The sequence below is a fragment of the Aquarana catesbeiana genome, linkage group LG13 (genome assembly GCF_042186555.1).
Source record: "Aquarana catesbeiana isolate 2022-GZ linkage group LG13, ASM4218655v1, whole genome shotgun sequence".
Taxonomy (NCBI): Eukaryota; Metazoa; Chordata; class Amphibia; order Anura; family Ranidae; genus Aquarana; species Aquarana catesbeiana.
This window is the reverse complement of record NC_133336.1, coordinates 77,047,332-77,067,043: the sequence shown is the minus strand read 5'-3', so window position 1 is coordinate 77,067,043 and position 19,712 is coordinate 77,047,332. Positions and strand designations below refer to the sequence as shown.

The following is a 19,712-nucleotide window of genomic DNA, read 5'->3' as shown; positions in this document are numbered from 1 at the left end:
AAAACGTATTCACTGTTTACAGGAGTTACAAGCAGAAATAAATGCTCACACCCAACAGCTGCACAAAGTTTTGGAAATGGGCAAATCTCTTATTGCAAGCCATCACCCGGAATCTCGCAATATAACTGAGAAAAATAAGCAACTACAAGCTGCCTGGTCAGAGCTGGAGGAAGCTTGTGATAAACGTACAAGACACCTGCAAGAATCAGTCAGTTTCCATCAGGTGAGATATCTCTTAAAGTAGAACTGAAGGCAAAACATTTTTTAAAAATGTTGGATAGATTAAGGGAGGGTTATGACCCCTATCAGGTTTTTCCCACCATCTGGGTCCCATAGGGGAGATTTCCTTTCACTTCCTGCCACGTGACCACGAATGGAAATGAAAGGAAATCCGTCCCTGGTAGTCATCAGGGTCACCAGAACTATGGTCCACACTGGAGGACTTCACTTCTATTTCTGTTCTTTTAGCCACTTAGAGTTTGGTGTTGTCTTTCACTTTCCATGGTAATGGTCACCAGGACAAAAAAACGATCAGAAATCTTTTTATTGTGGATATAGATAGCATTACAAATCTGGCAGGTGTAATAAACCCTCTCCACTCTATACCAAACCAAAAAAAAAATGTCTTCACGTATAAACTTTTTTTACTTGAATGCTGATTAAGAAGTTTTGTCATCTAAGAAGTCAGGTGTGAAAAAAAACACATACAGGTGAAAGATAATAGGAGAGCAGTGCGGAAAGCCTTACCACAACAAAAGAATTAAAGCTGTTGCAAAGGCTATAATTTTTTCCTAAAATTGAAAAGAGGTTTATACCTACCTGCTGCTCTGTGCAATGGTATTGCACAGAGCGGCCCCTTACCTCCTCTTCTGGGGTCCTCCACCAACGCTGTCTACTACTCCTCTCCTGAGTGTGCTCTTATAGCATGCTGCTTGCTATGGGGACACACATGCAGGAGCGCTCCCGAGCTGGTCTGTGTGGGTCCATAGACATATACATGCCACTCTTTCTGCTCTCTCCTCACAGGATTTCACTGATAGCAGCAGGAACCAATGTTTACTGCTGCTTTCAGTCTATCCTGAGAGAACAGGAAGAGAGACAATCACTGCTGCAGATGACACAGCTCTGGATTGAGAGAGAACTCAGGTAAGCATTTGGGGGGGGGGGGGGGCAGGTAGTAGGAATTCTATTTTACCTTAATGCAGAGAATGCATTAAGGTTAAAAATTATTTGAACTTTTAACCACTTTAGAGCCCCGTACACACGATCAGAATATCATACAAAAAATATTGCTTTCAAAGCGATCGTACGTTAATCTGATCGTTAGTACACAGCTGTCATCTGAAATTTTCTGAAGGGACAAGCACAAAAAATGTTCTTGTATGATACCAGATTGTACGATTTTCATTAAATCAGTACAGCAAAAAGAGAGGGACTTTGTGGGACTTAAATGAATATGTCTCCATCCCTGATTCAGTAGAAGAGGAAAAAGAGGAATTGAATGGGACTTTATATGAGGTATGTTATCACGTACCTGATCGGAGGCTGAAATGCTGGTAGGGCTTCCCTTGTGACTAAGTACAGAGCGCCCCCTGAAGGTGGCACAGGGGGAGCTATACTCAAAGCGGCAGGGGTTGGTGGCTGCGGCAAGCTGAGATGAAGCAGAGAAGTCCACCGGTGGGCAGCTGACGAGCAGGGTAGACTGCAAGGCAGGTGTACCTTGGAAGTACCAGATGAGATCGTGCTGCAGGGAGCACCAGAAGCAGTGTCAGAAGCCAGGTCAGGGTTCATACACAGGACAGCAAGCAGTAGCAAAGTCAATGAAACAAGCCAGGGGTCATACACAGTGCAGCGGATCAGAGCGGAGTAACAGGAACAAGCCAAGGGTCAAGCCTGGGTCAATGCAGATCAGCTAGGTCAAGACAAGCCGGGTCGTTAGCAGGTAATCCAAGGCAATAGGAACAGGAACTCAGGAATATACAAGAAGCTGAAGATCATGCAGCAGTTGGTGGCTGCTGCAACATGCTTTAAATAGTATATTGGCGCCTGTGCGTGTGCTTTGGCACACCCGTGTGCGCATTGGCGCGCGCTTTGGTGTGCGCGTGCACACTGAAGAATACACTGTCCTGACAGCTCTCGCCCACGTGCGTGCGCGCATGCGCATTAGCGCTGGAGAATTTGTGTTCATTGATACAAGATTCTGCTGGCCATAGATGTCAGTTCTCCTGCGGGTTAGTCCCTGACATATGTGCGGCAACAGAAAAGCAGTCAGTGTAAAAACCCAATGTTTATTGCTTAGTAATGATTACATAACATGTTAGAAAAATCCATTCATTGGTTTGTATCCATATTGACAACATGTAACAGACATTGTATGTAGAACTGGCATGGCAACAACAACAAATTGATACATTGTATAATAAATATATGACCGCTGCATCAAGATAATACATTGTAGGATAAATATATAACAGCCATCCTGGATGACACAGACCACCTCAGGAACAGAGTATAAAGATAAAATCTGTATATATTAAACTGGTCAAACCATCTAATGAAGATGAGATGCATCAAATAATCCCTATGCGTTTTGTGGATTTATTCCACTCTTCAGGGGCAAATGCACTAAATAGAAAAAACAAAAAAATTGAAAATTTCAAAATATTGAGGTTCATCATGAAACCTCAGGTAACCTACCCACTCACTGTAATAGAGTGGGGCTTTATGGCTGAAAGAACAATGCATAAAAAGAAGGCAGACTAGCAGAGCTGCCTAAAGGACCATGAATATGAGCCACCGGGGTATGGTTACTAATGTAAGCAACTGCAAAATTGTCTAGAGAAAATATCACATTTTATTGGTAAAGATAATCCAAATCACAACAGTTAAATGAAAAAAAGAGAAACCACACACCATCACCAGTAAAAAGACAACGTTGTCTAATATTCACAAAAATTGTGTTGGACCCCACACTCACATACACACAGTTCAGATATATGCAATGAAGCTATCATATAGCAATAAACTGGGATGCATTAAATATCTGTGAAAAAAAACACAAATATAAAAAGAATGAAAAATATTATTGTATAAAACAATCTAGCAATGGTTCCTGACAAAAAAGAATAGTAACCAAAGGGAGGAGATTGCTTGCCTAGGGTGCTTACATATGAGCTAATTATGCAGTGGTGTGATTGCAACAAAAGTGCAGCCCAAGGCTTCTGTCACGGGAGCCGAGGTACTGGGACCCAAGGAGTGGAACAGGAGCATAAATCGAATCTCCACAGGAAAGGAATGTCCAAAGAAGATTTGTGTAGGCTCCAATACTATAATTAGTATTATAGTACAAACTAGGTACAGGTACAATTCTACAAGGCACACTGTGCCAAAATACACTAAACATTAGTCGTACCATCTAGGACCGAGTGTAAAAAACAGTGGCATAGATAAAGTAAATTGATAATTGTGTCCTCCGTCACAAAAAGCAAAGGAGGCTGCCTGTATTATTAAAGAAAACAACAAACAAAAAAGACCTAACACAATCAAAACGTTGCCGGTCAAGTTTATTAGCTATACATGGGTCCTAACTAGGGATGAGCTTCGTGTTCGAGTCGAACCCATGTTCGACTCGAACATCGGCTGTTCGATCGTTCGCCGAATTGCGAACGTTATGGGCCGTTCGCGCTAAATTCGTGTGGCGCGTCACGGCCCATAATTCACTGCGGCATCGCAGTGCATTGCTGGCTGATGATTGGCCAAGCATGCACTATGACCCGCATGCTTGGCCAATCACAGCGCCGTCAGTAGAGAGAGCTGTAATTGGCCAAAGCCAGGGTGGCTTTGGCCAATTATGGCTCAGGGGATTTAGTACACACCCCACACTATATAAGGCCGCCTGCACGGCGGCCCTGTGTAGTGTGTGTTCCGGTGTGCTGAGAGATAGAGAGAGAGAGAGACAGTGTCATTTGATTTGAGTTAGATAGATTAGGCAGAACAGTCAGTCAGTTAGCTGCACTTACAGTGTATTGTGTATATATATGCATCCCAGGTGTTGCATATATATATATACACTGTATTCAGTTTAGCTAGATCCGTTCCTGTTATCTTCTATCTAGACTATTTACATTTAATGCAGTGCGTCCTGCTCACAGTGTTCAGCTAGATCCGTTCCTGCTATTTACATTTAGTGCAGTGCGTCCTGCTCACAGTGTTCAGCTAGATCCGTTCCTGTTATCTTCTAGACTATTTACATTTAGTGCAGTGCGTCCTGCTCACAGTGTTCAGCTAGATTCGTTCCTGCAATTTACATTTAGTGCAGTGCGTCCTGCTCACAGTGTTCAGCTAGATCCGTTCCTGCTATTTACATTTAGTGCAGTGCGTCCTGCTCACAGTGTTCAGCTAGATCCGTTCCTGCTATTTACATTTAGTGCAGTGCGTCCTGCTCACAGTGTTCAGCTAGATCCGTTCCTGCAATTTACATTTAGTGCAGTGCGTCCTGCTCACAGTGTTCAGCTAGATCCGTTCCTGTTATCTTCTAGACTATTTACATTTAGTGCAGTGCGTCCTGCTCACAGTGTTCAGCTAGATCCGTTCCTGCAATTTACATTTAGTGCAGTGCGTCCTGCTCACAGTGTTCAGCTAGATCCGTTCCTGCTATTTACATTTAGTGCAGTGCGTCCTGCTCACAGTGTTCAGCTAGATCCGTTCCTGCTATTTACATTTAGTGCAGTGCGTCCTGCTCACAGTGTTCAGCTAGATCCGTTCCTGCTATTTACATTTAGTGCAGTGCGTCCTGCTCACAGTGTTCAGCTAGATCCGTTCCTGCTATTTACATTTAGTGCAGTGCGTCCTGCGCACAGTGTTCAGCTAGAGCCGTTCCTGCTATTTACATTTAGTGCAGTGCGTCCTGCTCACAGTGTTCAGCTAGATCCGTTCCTGTTATCTTCTAGACTATTTACATTTAGTGCAGTGCGTCCTGCTCACAGTGTTCAGCTAGATCCGTTCCTGCTATTTACATTTAGTGCAGTGCGTCCTGCTCACAGTGTTCAGCTAGATCCGTTCCTGTTATCTTCTAGACTATTTACATTTAGTGCAGTGCGTCCTGCTCACAGTGTTCAGCTAGATCCGTTCCTGTTATCTTCTAGACTATTTACATTTAGTGCAGTGCGTCCTGCTCACAGTGTTCAGCTAGATCCGTTCCTGCTATTTACATTTAGTGCAGTGCGTCCTGCTCACAGTGTTCAGCTAGATCCGTTCCTGTTAAATTCCTACTGACCGGCAGGCTTGTCTGGTTACAGTATATAAAGCTACCTGAAGAAAATTACAGGTGTTCTATTTGATCCTATTAGTACCACGGTCAGGCAGCTAGACTATTTACATTTAGTACAGTGCGTCCTGCTCACAGTGTTCAGCTAGATCCGTTCCTGTTATCTTCCTACTGACAGGCAGGCTTGTCTGGTTACAGTATATAAAGCTACTTGAAGAAAATTACAGGTGTTCTATCCCAGCTTAGTGCAGCTACAGGCCATTAGTATGTCTGGAAGGCCAAGAAGGAGAGGCAGACAGTCACAAGCCAATAAGAGAGGGCAAGCAGGCTCTGTGTCTAGTGCTGGTCGTGGAGACGGTGCATCCTCATCAGCACGTGGCCATGGGACACGCTTGGCCTTTTTTTCGGCAGCTGGCCATGTTGAGCCGCAACATGCGGAAGACTTGGTCGAGTGGATGACCAAGCCGTCCTCATCCTCCTCATCCTCTCTCACCCATGCCCAGGGTGCTTTGTCTGGCAAAGCAGCGGCCTCTTCCCTCAGCTCAATGTCATCAGTGACTCCTTCCCTAGCTCCACCATGTCCTCATGAGGATTCCCTCGAACTGTTTGACCACACTGTTGGGTACATGCTCCAGGAGGATGCCCAGCGTTTGGAAGGCTCTGATGACGATACTGAGCTCGATGAAGGCAGTAACATGAGCGCGGACAGAGGGGGTGCCCAAGAAGGACAGCAATCTGGCAGTCATGCTCCCCCTGCTGCAGCATACTGCCAGGTTTGCTCCAGTGATGAGGAGGGAGGGGATGATGAGGTCACTGACTCAACGTGGGTGCCTGATAGGAGAGAGGAGGAGGAGGAGGAGGAGGAGGAGGAGGAGGAGGAGGCGGCAGCACATCACCAACGAGGCAGGATGCCCTCCAGGGGCCAGCCTAAGGGCAGCACATTGACTGCATCACACCCCAAAGCTCCACATGTGCAGGGCGCTGCAGTCTCTGCGCGTTATTCAAAAAGTTCTTTGGTGTGGGCCTTTTTTGAGACAAGTGCATCAGATCGCACCGCTGCTATTTGCAACATATGTCTCAAGCGTATCTCGCGTGGCCAAAATATCTCCCGCTTGGGTACCACATGCTTGACCAGACATATGTTGACCTGCCATGCAGTTCGTTGGCAAGCGTATCTAAAAGACCCACACCAAAGAACAAAGAGGATCTCTCCTTGCTCCTCATCAGCTGAGATTTCCAACCCCACTAGACCTTCAGTCCTCTCTGAGACCTGCAGTGAGAGGAATGAAGGTGTAGAATTAGGTGTGTCACAGCCAAGTACTTGTGGGCAATCTGCTTTTGGTACACCGACGTCAGATTGTACCAGGCAAATTTCCCTGCCCCAGCTGCTGCACCGCCGAAAGAAGTTTGCTCCCAGCCATCCACATGCCCAGCGGTTGAATGCTAGCTTGGCAAAATTGCTAGCACTTCAACTGCTGCCTTTTCAGTTGGTAGACTCTGCCCCCTTCCGTGAGTTTGTGGAATGTGCGGTTCCTCAGTGGCAGGTACCCAAACGCCACTTTTTCTCACGGAAGGCGATTCCGGCTCTCTACCGGCATGTGGAAGGCAATGTCCATGCCTCGCTGGACAGGGCGGTCAGCGGTAAGGTGCATATTACCGCTGACTCATGGTCCAGCAGGCATGGACAGGGACGTTACCTAAGTTTCACGGCGCATTGGGTGACTCTGCTGGCAGCTGGGAAGGATGCAGGACAAGGTGCAGTAGTGTTGGAGGTTGTTCCGCCACCACGCCTCCAAAATGCTGATTGTGACACACCTCTCTCCTCCACCCCCTCCTCTTCTTCTTCCTCCATGGCCTCTTCCTCGGAACCAGCGGTGCTCCGTAGGCGTTCAAGGGGCTACGCAAGTACGCAGGCCAAAAGATGCCATGCGGTGCTTGAGCTGGTGTGCTTGGGGGACAGGAGCCACACTGGGGCAGAGGTTCTGTCAGCTCTGCAGGGGCAGGTTCAGAGGTGGTTGACGCCACGCCAACTTAAGGCAGGAATGGTGGTTTGCGACAATGGCACCAACCTCCTCTCTGCCCTCCGACAGGGACAAATGACCCATGTGCCCTGTTTGGCTCACGTCCTTAACTTGGTGGTGCAGCGGTTCTTGGGCAGGTACCCGGGCTTACAGGATGTCCTGAGGCAGGCCAGGAAAGTCTGTGTGCATTTCCGCCGGTCATATAATGCCAGTGCTCGGCTGACGGACCTCCAAAAGGAGTTTAACCTGCCCAAGAACCGCCTAATCTGTGACATGCCCACCAGGTGGAACTCAACGTTGGCCATGCTGCAGCGGCTGCACACGCAGCAGAGGGCCATCAATGAGTACCTGTGCGACTATGGCACCAGGACAGGGTCAGGGGAGCTTGGTTTTTTTTCCCCACGCCAGTGGGCCATGATCAGGGATGCATGCACTGTCCTGTCACCATTCGAGGAGGCCACGAGGATGGTGAGCAGTGACAGTGCATGCATCAGTGACACTGTCCCCCTTGTCCACCTGTTGGAGCACACGCTGCGTGGAATAATGGACAGGGCACTTGAGGCAGAACAGAGGCAGGAAGAGGAGGACTTCCTTAGCTCTCAAGGCCCCCTTTATCCAGACAGTGTTCCTGCGTGCCCGCCGATCACACAGGAAGAGGACGAGGAGGAAGAGGAGGAGGAGGAAGATTGTGTCAGTATGGAGGTGGAGCCTGGCACTCAGCATCAGCAGCAGTCTTTAAGGGATCAGTCCCAAGAAACACATGGACTTGTACGTGGCTTGGAGGAGGTGGCTGCGGACCATGTCGTTCTTAGTGACCCAGAGGACTCCGGACCGAATGCCTCAGCAAACCTACGCTGCATGGCCTCCCTGATCCTGCAAAGCCTGCGTAAGGATCCTCGTATTCGTGGTATCAAGGAGAAGGACCAATACTGGCTGGCAACCCTCCTTGATCCACGTTACAAGGGTAAGGTTGCGGACCTTATCTTGCCATCGCAGAGGGAGCAGAGGATGAAACATCTTCGGGAGGCCTTGCAGAAAGGTCTGTGCAACGCGTTCCCAGAGACTGGGAGGTTACAAACTCCTGTTTCTGGACAACGTGTTGCTGAGGCTTCGGTCAGTCAAAGAAGGAGCGGTGGAGAAGGTGGCCGTCTGACCGATGCGTTCAGACAATTTTTTGGTCCGCAGCCCCAAGGTATGATCGGTTCCAGCAACCATCGCCAGCGTCTGTTTTACATGGTGCAGGAATACCTAGGGGCAAGATCAGACTTGGACACCTTTCCCACCGAAAATCCTCTGGGTTACTGGGTCTTGAGGATGGATCACTGGCCAGAGCTTGCACAGTATGCAATTGAGCTACTGGCCTGTCCTGCATCCAGCGTTCTTTCGGAACGCACATTCAGTGCTGCTGGAGGCGTGGTAACCGATCACAGGGTGCGTCTGTCCACCGACTCGGTCGATCGGCTGACCTTCATAAAAATGAATGAGTCTTGGATCACCACCAGCTACCAAGCACCTGATGCTGATGTAACCGAATAATTTTTTTTGAAATCTCAGATCCCTTCAAAGACTGCCTATGCTGATGCTGAGTGACTATCCCTGAGTAATTATCCTCTTCCTCCTCAATCATCACGCTGATAGCTTGTAAGAACATTTTTGGTTCTGGGCGCCACCACCAGTGCCTAAGGCACAATTTTTCAGCCCCTGTTTAACAGGGGCGTGTAATTACAATTTTTGATGTAATACTTTGCAGCAGGGCTCGTTCCTGCATTCCAACTAGAGTGTCTGTGAGGGGTTGCAGTGTTGTGGCACCAGCACCAGTGCCTAGGGCCCAATTTTTCTGCCCCTGTCTAACAGGGGCGTGTAATTACAATTTTTGATGCAATACTTTGCAGCAGGGCTCGTTCCTGCGTTCCAACTAGAGTGTCTGTGAGGGGTTGCAGTGTTGTGGCACCAGCACCAGTGCCTAAGGCCCAATTTTTCTGCCCCTGTCTAACAGGGGCGTGTAATTACAATTTTTGATGCAATACTTTGCAGCAGGGCTCGTTCCTGCGTTCCAACTAGAGTGTCTGTGAGGGGTTGCAGTGTTGTGGCACCAGCACCAGTGCCTAAGGCCCAATTTTTCTGCCCCTGTCTAACAGGGGCGTGTAATTACAATTTTTGAAGCAATAATTTGCAGCAGGGCTCGTTCCTGCGTTCCAACTAGAGTGTCTGTGAGGGGTTGCAGTGTTGTGGCACCAGCACCAGTGCCTAAGGCCTAATTTTTCAGCTCCTGTTCAACAGGGGCATGTAATTACAATTCTTGATCTAATATTTCACAGCAGGGCCCTGTGAGGGCTTACAGTGTTGTGGCCACAGCAACACCTAAGGCCCAAATTTCTGCTGAGTATATAGGGCAGGACCCTACTTTCAAACATCTAACTTACAAACGACTCCTACTTGCAAACGGAAGGAGACAACAGGAAGTGAGATGAAATCTACCCCTAGGAAGGGAAATTCTCTCCTGTAAGAGTTAATATGGGAAAACAATTTCTCCTTTCCACTGATGCTTTCCAATCCTTGTTCCACAAAAAAACCCAAATTTTCAAAAAACATTTTTCATTGGGACAAAAAAGTGAGGTGAAATCTTCTGAAGAGGAGGAAAGACAGCAAAACAAATGTCACAGGGGTGATAACCCTTCCCTATGTTTTCCAAAAAGCTTAGAAAAGATTTTTTGGCTGGAGCTAAACACGTTAAAAATGTTCAAAATTACAAACAGATTCTACTTAACAACAAACCTACAGTCCCTGTCTTGTTTGCACCGCCTGTATACTGCTGTTCAGAGTATATAGGGCCTGGTGGCCCCACACCTTTCCTTATTTTAATTTGGGTGCGGGGTTCCCCTTAATATCCATACAAGACCCAAAGGGCCTGGTAATGGACTGGGGGGTACCCATGCCGTTTGTCTCACTGATTTTCATCCATATTGCCATGACCCGACATGACATTAAACCCGCAAGCAGTTTTAAATGAGATTTTTTCCTTTAAAAATGACATTTGGTGCAGGGACTGTTCTAAACATGGGAAACACGCGTCACTTTACAGGCATACTATAGACACCCCCCAGGTACGATATTTAAAGGAATATTTCACTTTTTTTTTTTTTACTTTAAGCATCATTAAAATCACTGCTCCCGAAAAAACGGCCGTTTTTAAAAGTTTTTTTTGCATTGATACATGTCCCCTGGGGTAGGACCCGGGTCCCCAAACCCTTTTTAGGACAATACCATGCAAATTAGCCTTTAAAATGAGCACTTTTGATTTTGAACGTTCGAGTCCCATAGACGTCAATGGGGTTCTAACGTTCGTGCGAACTTTCGGTCCGTTCGCGGGTTCTGGTGCGAACCGAACCGGGGGGTGTTCGGCTCATCCCTAGTCCTAACAGATATTTTAATGTATCCAATGGTATGAAGTTTCTGCTAGCTTAGAAGCAGGGAATTCAGTTGAATTCACTGAATGATTGAGCTTCTTTGTCCTCATTTGCAGCACCTTGGGGGGGAATTTATCAAATCCGGAGCAGCCTGAATCTGGAGCACTTGTGCAATGCAACCAATCAGATTCTTTCATTCATTTTCAAAGCTTAACTGTACTATCTGAAGGTAGAAGCTGATTTTCACTTAGGGGTGTACTCACTCGTGTTACCAGCAGTTTAGACATTAATGGCTGTTTGTTGAGTTATTTTGAGGGGACAGCCAATTTACACTGTTATACAAGCTGTACACTCACTACTTTACATTGGAGCAAAGTGTCATTTATTCAGTGTTGTCACATGAAAAGGTATAATAAAATATTTACAAAAATGTGCGGGGTGTACTCACTTTTGTGAGATACGGTATGTATGTAGCAATACAAAAAAAAAAGAACTTCTGAAAAATTAGTGAATGTTATTTGTGTTTTATTTTGCAGATATACATATTTTATTTTTATGCTTATAAACAACCAACTTATGATGTGTATGATTTATAATGAATTTAACAGTAAGATAATAAATCTAGAGCTATACAAAAAGATAAGACAGCTTTTGGAAATAAAATGGAATCACCTGCAAAAATAGTATACTGATTAGATGCTAAGCTAATGAGTTTGGAACCCAAATACCACCCGAAAATTAAATTTATTCCTAAAAAAGCATAGATTAATGTTTAGTAATCACATGCAAATCAATATAACAACTAAAGTCTAGAAAAAAAAAAAACATGATGACAAAAAATGTTTAGCACTTATAAAAGTATATATCCTCACTGTTACAATGCTGAACCCCAGGAATTCAACCACGTTCTGCTGGTTTACTGCTGCATTAAGTCCAAGGACAGTTTTACGGAACACCAGTAGTACAGCTATTACTACACTTAGGGCCTCTGACAGAAGAGGTACTGTCATTTCACACACAGTATCTCTGGCCACTCCCTCTGCTGCCCATTCACAGAAGGCTTTGTATTTTGTGAATGGGTTCAGAGATGCTCTGTGATTGCGACGCAGGAGGGGCAGGCACAGTGGCTGCATGAGAGTCCAGCATCAGAGCACCAGAAGTATAACAATAGCTATGCTGCCGGCACTCAGTAAGAGATAAATCCACAATAGACGAATGCATGATAGATAAAAAATGTACGGATCAGACTATCTTGACGTTTAGTACCTCTACGCGTTTCATGGCTCATGTCCACTCATCGGGAGTATGTTGCCTAAATTATCTGTGAATATAAGTAATAGATGTGTAGGGGTAAGAATCCCTATATGGTTAGAAAAAAATGATATAACAGAGGACAGAAGTCTGATACTCACATGTCAGCTCAGAATAAAAATCCAGCCCACAAGATAGATGTTAGGGTTGCCAATGACAAAGTCTGACCTGGGGCTGAGGCATGGACATCCCACCCGGACCAGGGGAACAACACAGGAACCGGTCAGGGGGAAGGAGTGATCCATGTATGGGAAGCAGAAAAGCACATCTGACCAACACTGGTCTGAAAAAACATAATAAAATATATGTGGTTGAGTATGGGTAGATATAACAAACAATGTATAAATGTCTGACAAATGTGCTCCAACTGACCAAGGACAGCCTTGTAGGTGTAGATGGGGGTGAAAAAGAAAAAATGTGAAAAAGAAAGAAAAAAGAAACGGATGAAGAGTGCCATCACTGGACATCCTGGGGAAAGATGGTAAAGTGAACTAACTATGGTGGTGCTCACAGCTAATACGTAGTCTGTGTAATACATATAAAAGTAAAGAGTCAAGTTTTGTGCTTGTGATTGTTTAGAATAGATCAGTAGGAGGATGCATTTGTATAAGTGAGACAGAAACAGGCAGGAAACAGACCTCTGCTTTTATATCTATAGGATAGCTATTCAGTAGGACCATTCCAGTCATCCCAAAAAAAAAATTAACGCAGCAAATAAATTATCATTGTTGCACAACTAAGAAATGTCAGCCTTTTACCCAAATAAGAAATTAAGTCGTTGGGTCATTATGAATTTATGTATCGGCATCATGCCCATGAAGGTGCTGGGTACAGCATGCCATATAAGTGAATGGCTGTATGTGGCCAATACTTGAATAAACGCAGATGCTTTTGTGCATTGGCATTTACCTACACATGCTCTTACAAAGTATTTCCTGAACCTGAATCGTTCACATTTGGGAAATACTTAGTGCGCATATGTGCGAGTAAATGCTGGTGATTCAGCATTGGCATTCACATGAGTACGGCCATGTACAGCCATTCACTTGTATGGCAGGCTGTATGGGGCAGCTGCGGCGAAAAATGCACAGAATGTTTGCTGGACATATTTTCAGTCTTTCACTGTCTGTGTGCATGAGGCCTAGTCCCTCATCTGCTCTATCAATGTTTACTACATGTTACATGTTTGTGACAATTTTAGTGATCTATATGTGGATTTTTTACACTAATTTAACATTCTTTCCTTGTATTTAAAAGTTCCTTCTTGATGTGTCAGACATGGATAGCTGGATTGCAGAAAAACTTCCACTGGTTAACAGTAAGGACTATGGAAAAGACGAGGATGGTACCCTAAAACTCATGAAAAGACACAAGGTATGGGACAGAACCATTCAACTTCCCAGTCTTAATAATATACTATAATGAGACAGAAATGGACCACTGCATGCCACAAATGCTTTGAACCTCTTTTAAAAGGTTGTGTCTTTATAATCATACAGTATGCTGATGGTTTTTGTTCTAGCTTTGGGTATATTTTAAAGCAATAATAAGCCCTAAAGCAAACATTTATTTTATTGCAGCTTACCAATTCTTAGATGTGATGACTGCTTTCTTTAGGCTTTCTTTCTTCTTTTTTATCTGGTCATCCAGTCTGTAAGTCTGTTGTATTTTAAAAGAACTTCACGCTCTTCTGCAAATGTAACAGTTAAAGTGTTGAGACAAAAAATTGACTACTGACAATGCTGTTTTTTTTTATTTTTCTGTTTTGGATAAAGTGTGAAGGGTTAGATCCCCTGTTAAGTTTTTTTTTAATTGTTGTCTGTGGTCACTGCTAGAGATGTTCACTCTCTTATTTGTATAGGTGACCAGTGTCACTTGTAGTAAGGCCTGTTTCACATTTTATATCTTCCCTCACTTTAAAGTGGTTGTAAATAGGGATGGACTGAACGGACCCCTGTTTCGCACCAGAACTTTCGAACAACGCAAAAGTTCGGACCCGAATAACGGACCCCATTAAAGTCAATGGGACCCGAACATCAAAAATCAAAAGTGCCCATTTTGAAGGCTTATATGCAAGCAATTGGGCATACAATAGTTATAGGGGTCCGGGTTCTGCCCTGGGGGACAAGTATCAATAAAAAAAAAGTTTGTGAAAAACATAATTTTGAAATGAGCAGTGATTTTTTGATTATGAAAGCATAAAAATGAAAAATTCCTTCCAATATAGTGCCTGGGGGGTCCCCTTAGTCTACCTGTAAAGTGGCAGATCTGTATTGCTGCAGCAATAATTGCATTTATAAAGCTAAAAAAAAAGAAATTTTCCCTGCAAGCTGCCTTTATTTTTCTCAGCAACAGCTGGGGAGCCAGTGTGTATGATGAAGCCACAATGTAGTGCAATGGGAATAAGATTAGAGATTTTTTTGGATACATTCTGGTGTCACTTTGACTTTGGGTAGAAGTACGTAAAAATTGGTCTTTGGGTGTCGGTGGCGCCTTCCCACTGTAACCCTATATAGGTAATCTTGATGAAAGCAAGAATTGGCCTTGCTGTAAAAAATTCAAATGATTTGCACCTGTCAAACAGGTGCAGAAAAATTACTCTTTGGGTGTCGGGGGCGCCTTCCCACCATAACCCTATAGAGGTACTCTAGATGAAAGCAAGAATTGGCCTTGCTGTAAAAAATTGCAATGATATGCACCTGTCAAACAGGTGCTGAAAAATTGGTCTTTGGGTGTTAATTGTGCTGATGTTGAGGCTATGGCAGGAATAGATGTGGACAAGGAGGCAGGTTTATCCACTCTGCCAACTGCAGGGGACTGCACACTTGTCTCTGCTTGCGTGACAGAGGATGAGGAGGATGAGGAAGGTTTAGTAAGCCAGTCCACCACCTCCTCTACATGCTGTGGCTGGATAGCACAGGCAGAATGGCGTTAAACTGGCAGTAATGCACACAAAACAACATGGCGTTAAACTGGCAGCAACGCACGCAAAACTATATGGCGTTAAACTGGCAGTAACACACACAAAACGACATGGCGTTAAACTGGCAGTAATGCACACAGAACTATATCGCGTTAAACTGGCAGTAATACACGCAAAACTATATGTTGTTAAACTGGCAATAAAGCACACAAAACAATATGGAGTTAAACTGGCAGTAATGCACACAGAACTATATGGCATTAAACTGGCAGTAATGCATGCAAAACTATATGGCGTTAAACTGGCAGTAACGCACACAAAACGATATGGCGTTAAACTGGCATTAAGGCATGCAGAAGTAAATTGCGTTAAACTGGCAGTAACGCAATCAAATAGACGGTGTTCAACCGTCACTACACTGACGCTATCTAAACTGTCCCTACTCTAGCTATGCACTAATGTTAAGATTACTGACACGGTCTCACTACACTACACTGAAACTATATGAGCTGTCCCTACTCTACACTAATGTATGTATGAATGACACAGTCTCACTACACTGCAGTGAAACTAGCTGAGTTGTCCCTACTCTAGCTGCACACTATGCAAAGCTGAATGATGGTCCTCCTCACTACACTCACGCTATCCCTAGACTGACACTAAACTAATATTCTACACTGACAATTGAAGCAAAATAGCACAGTATAGCACACTAACTAACTAATAGCACTGAATAGAGCCCTGTTCTATCTCCATGCCGAAATCACACTGAAAATGGCTGCCATTGAAAGAATACTTTTATACTGTGGGACGGGAATGAGCCAAGATTGGATAAAGTCATGATAACAGTGTCCAATCATGACTCTGACAGTGCTCTGTGCCCTGATTGGCTGAAGCTTTCACTGCTTCAGCCAATCAGGGCTTGCAATGCACTGTTCAGCTCTGCAACGCATTGTGGTCAGTTCAAGAGGTCGTACAAATGGTCGAACGACTGAACAACGAAAGTTCGGCCCGAACTTATACTCAGGCCATACCGTTCGCCCATCCCTAGTTGTAAACCCTTTACTACCACTTTTACCTACAGGTAAGTCTATAATAAGGCTTACCTGTAGGTACCGTGAATATCTCCTAAACTTGCACTGTTAAGGAGATATTTACTGTATCCGCATGTGCTGACATCACCAGCACATGCACACTGAAGAAACGGCTTGCTTGTGCTGTTTCTTTAATATATGTGCCGTGACCCGCGGCACCCGCGTGCATTCGCGGGAGTGATGTCATCGCGGCTCTGGCCAGTCACAGCGCCGGAGCCCGCAAACCCCAAAATAACTTTGCGAGACATGTTGCCGGTCACAGCGGTGTACGGGACTGCTGCAACAGCTTCGTTCTCAGGTAAGTATTTCATAATGAGCTAGTGTGCGATGCATACTAGCTCATTATGCCTTTATCTTGCAGGTTATTTTTTTTTCATGTAGCGTACACACGGCCGAACTTCCTGACAGAAAAAGTCTGATGGGAGATTTCGGTCAGACATTCCGCCTGTGTGTTTGCCCCATTGGACTTTTTCTGTTGGCATTTCCGGTGGACTCAGATATAGAACATGTTCTAAATCTTTCCGTCAGAAATTCCAACGGAGTTTAGCCCGTTTGCAAGTCCGGCCGTGTGTACGAGGCATTAGAGAGTTTACAACCACTTTAAGGCCCCTTTCACTCTGGCTTCAGCTTGTATAGAAGCAGTGTGAACAGCAAGTTTTGAAAAAGCATTTGCCGAGCTTTTGGAAACTTTGTTGAAGCTTTTAAAGTACGATTCATTTTGTAAACGTTGAACACAGATCCCAATGGGAGTGCTAATTCATTGCCACTTCAAGCAAGCTTGCTGAAAGCTCAGCAAATGCTTTGTCAAAGCTTGCTTTTCACACTGCTCTTATACAAGCTGAAGCCTGTGTGAAAGGAGCCTTAAAGTGAGGGAAGATGTAACATTTTGAGTTGCCACCAGAACAGGAATAAAGGGTAAATCTTCCAATGGGGACATCTGTTCTGGTTACAAAGAGAAGATTTACTTACAGTGTTACTAAACCCACAATGGTAAAAACGGTTTGTATATGCAGTAAAGCATGCTTGTTATACTAATTGTGGAACCTAAGGGGGTAATCCTCTGCATTGTGTAAAAAAGGCTGTTTAATTCTGTCTTCTCTGTTCCTCCCCTTCTTCCAACGTCCCCAAACCATCTCATGATAGAACAGAGGCTAGGGAACAAGCTGCACATGCTCAGTTCGGTGTGCATTGCTATAGAGTTTTTCTTCTCCTGGGAGAGTGCATGTGATCAGCACAGGGCCAATCAGCGCTGTCCAGACAGAGGGACAGGGGTCCTGCAGCCTCATAAGACAATCACAGGAGAATTAAAAAGTTTTAACCAGTCACTGATATAAGTCACAAGACTGTTCTAGCTGCTGATGAAAAAGGGTATTTAGCAGTTTATATTAATAAAACTATTGCATTTCCATTTTCTGTGTACTGTGGGAGTCTAGATCTAGTGAATGCAGTGTCCTGGGTTTAGTAACACTTTAACTTATTTCCTATTGTGTCTACAAAAATCCAAAATGGAAATAAAGTTTTGGCTTTAGAGGTTCTTCTAAGTGAAACTGTTGCTTTGCCCTGTATGAACAAAGCACAGATTTGCTTTAAAGGCCAACAAACTGATTAGGAAAAGTCCATGGAGTTATTCCTAGACCTTAATAACTAATATGTATATACATTGTCTTATCTCTATAGGACATGCAGCAAGAATTTGAGCTGTATCAAAACCTGGCAGCCGATTTGGGTCGCACAGGTCGAAGCCTTGCTGTCACTGTTGCTCAAGACGAGGTTGATGCTCCACTGCAAAAGATCCATTCAAAGATGGAAAATTTACAGGATTATGCCAATGTGAGGTAATAAAAAGATGTATTTAGTAGATTGCTATCAGTGAAAAGATTCCTTGACTTGGACACTGTTACCTGCTGATCCAGGGAAAGTAACAGTGTCTTCCAATAACCTCCCTTCCCCCAAGCAAGGTGTGTTTACTTCAGTGCCTCCTAGCTGCAGGAGTCCACCCTGAGTAAGCACCTGTACTGAATGATGTTGGGTCTTACCCAGTTGGTTGTTGTCAGTGTGCCACCATATTACAGTGTTCAAGCCTGGTGATTGGCCGCTCAGGCCTAAGTACTGTCACATGGGGTAGGTCATGTGCTTTTCCATGCCTGGAATATTCGAACAGGGGAGCAAGTGCTGCAAAGGATCATGGCTAAAAAGGTATATCTTACTCGTGTTGTGATGGAGAGTTATCAAGAGGTTCTGTCACTGTGTCCTGAATGCGGGAATGGGTAAAGTGACTGTGTCTTTTTAAGCTTGTTGAATGAAAATGGTGATCTCAACCCATGACAGTCAAATTATATGTTAAATAGAACCTGTGTGAAGAGTGAAAGTATAAGCAGCTAGTTATTTGACCTGTTGAGTAGAAGGTCAGCAAATGGCCATGAGTATAGATCTCCACGTACTTCTTTCCTTTCAACCTTTTGAATGATGTGATCAAATTAACCTAGTCTCCCAAATAAAACAGTTGGAAAGGAGGTGGCCAGAGATGCTGTGTGTGAAAAGACTGCCTCTTCTGTCAGAGCCCCTAAGTGTAGTAATAGCTGTACTACTGATGTTCAGTAAAACTGTCCTTGGACTTAACTCAGCAGTAAACCAGAAAGGACAGATGTATATCATACATTCTTTGGATTAAAAAAGTAGAATCCAGTTTTTACTACTGTGTTTGTAATAGAGGATTATACTATATTTTATGTCCCCTGTCCAAGAAAATACTTCTCCTTTCTAAGCTAGAATTTTATTGAATCTCTGTATAGATGGGGAAAACTGGAAGAGACTTTGGCTTTGCACGAATATCTAAGAGAGTCCGGGGACCTGCAAATATGGATCAACCAGCAGCGACAAGTGGCCAGCTCTGAGGACTATGGAAATGATTATGAGCATGTTCTGGTGAGACCCACATCACGGTTCCCTCACTTCTGTATAATGCCTAAACCTATAATTCACATGCCTGTAGATTGGACTTTTTTATTTTCCTAAATTCTGTAATTATTATTAACCATCCCAATATCAGACCCATTTACCTCCTTCCTATCCAGGCCAATTTTAAGATTTCAGTGCTGTCACACTTTGAATGACAATTACTCAGTCATGCAACACTGTATGCAAATTAAATTTTTATCATATTTTGAGGCAGATAGAGCTTTCTTTTGGTGGTATTTAATCACCACTGGGTTTTTTTTATTTTTTTGCTAAATAAGCAAAAAAAATACTGAAAATTAAGAAAAAAAAAATCAAACGTGTTATTAGTTTGCAAATTAATAATCTTTCTTTGTAAATTCAGGCCAAAATGTATTCTGCTACATTTCTTTGGTGAAAAACAAACTCAAACCAGTGTATATTATTTAGTCTGTGTTACAGTTATAGAGCCTACAAAATATGGTATATGCTGTACATTTGCAAAATTGATCAATCCTGATGTACTGACTGCTTATCTCATTTCTTGAGGCCTTACAAAGCCAAGATAGTGCAAATATCCCTCAAATGACCCCTTTTTGGAAAGTAGACAGTCCAAGGCATTTAGTAAAAGGCATGGCAAGTTTTTGGAAATTGTATTTCTTTTTGTCACAATTTTTAGAAAAATAAAGAAATTAAATACAATTTAGATTTTTTTTTTCTACCTTTTTTTTAACTTACTGTCACTAGTGCAGTACA

General features: G+C 43.9%; 1 protein-coding gene across 1 annotated transcript in view; it reads left to right on the top strand.

The window, feature by feature from the left end:
• The window catches only part of SPTBN5 (spectrin beta, non-erythrocytic 5), a 367,667-nt gene that overhangs the window by 114,351 nt on the left and 233,604 nt on the right, over positions 1-19,712 (top strand). The window contains exons 25-28 of the mRNA XM_073608935.1: positions 23-223; positions 13,263-13,379; positions 17,700-17,857; positions 18,815-18,947. Coding sequence (XP_073465036.1) covers positions 23-223; positions 13,263-13,379; positions 17,700-17,857; positions 18,815-18,947 — 609 coding nt within the window. The remainder of the gene's footprint in view (positions 1-22; positions 224-13,262; positions 13,380-17,699; positions 17,858-18,814; positions 18,948-19,712) is intronic.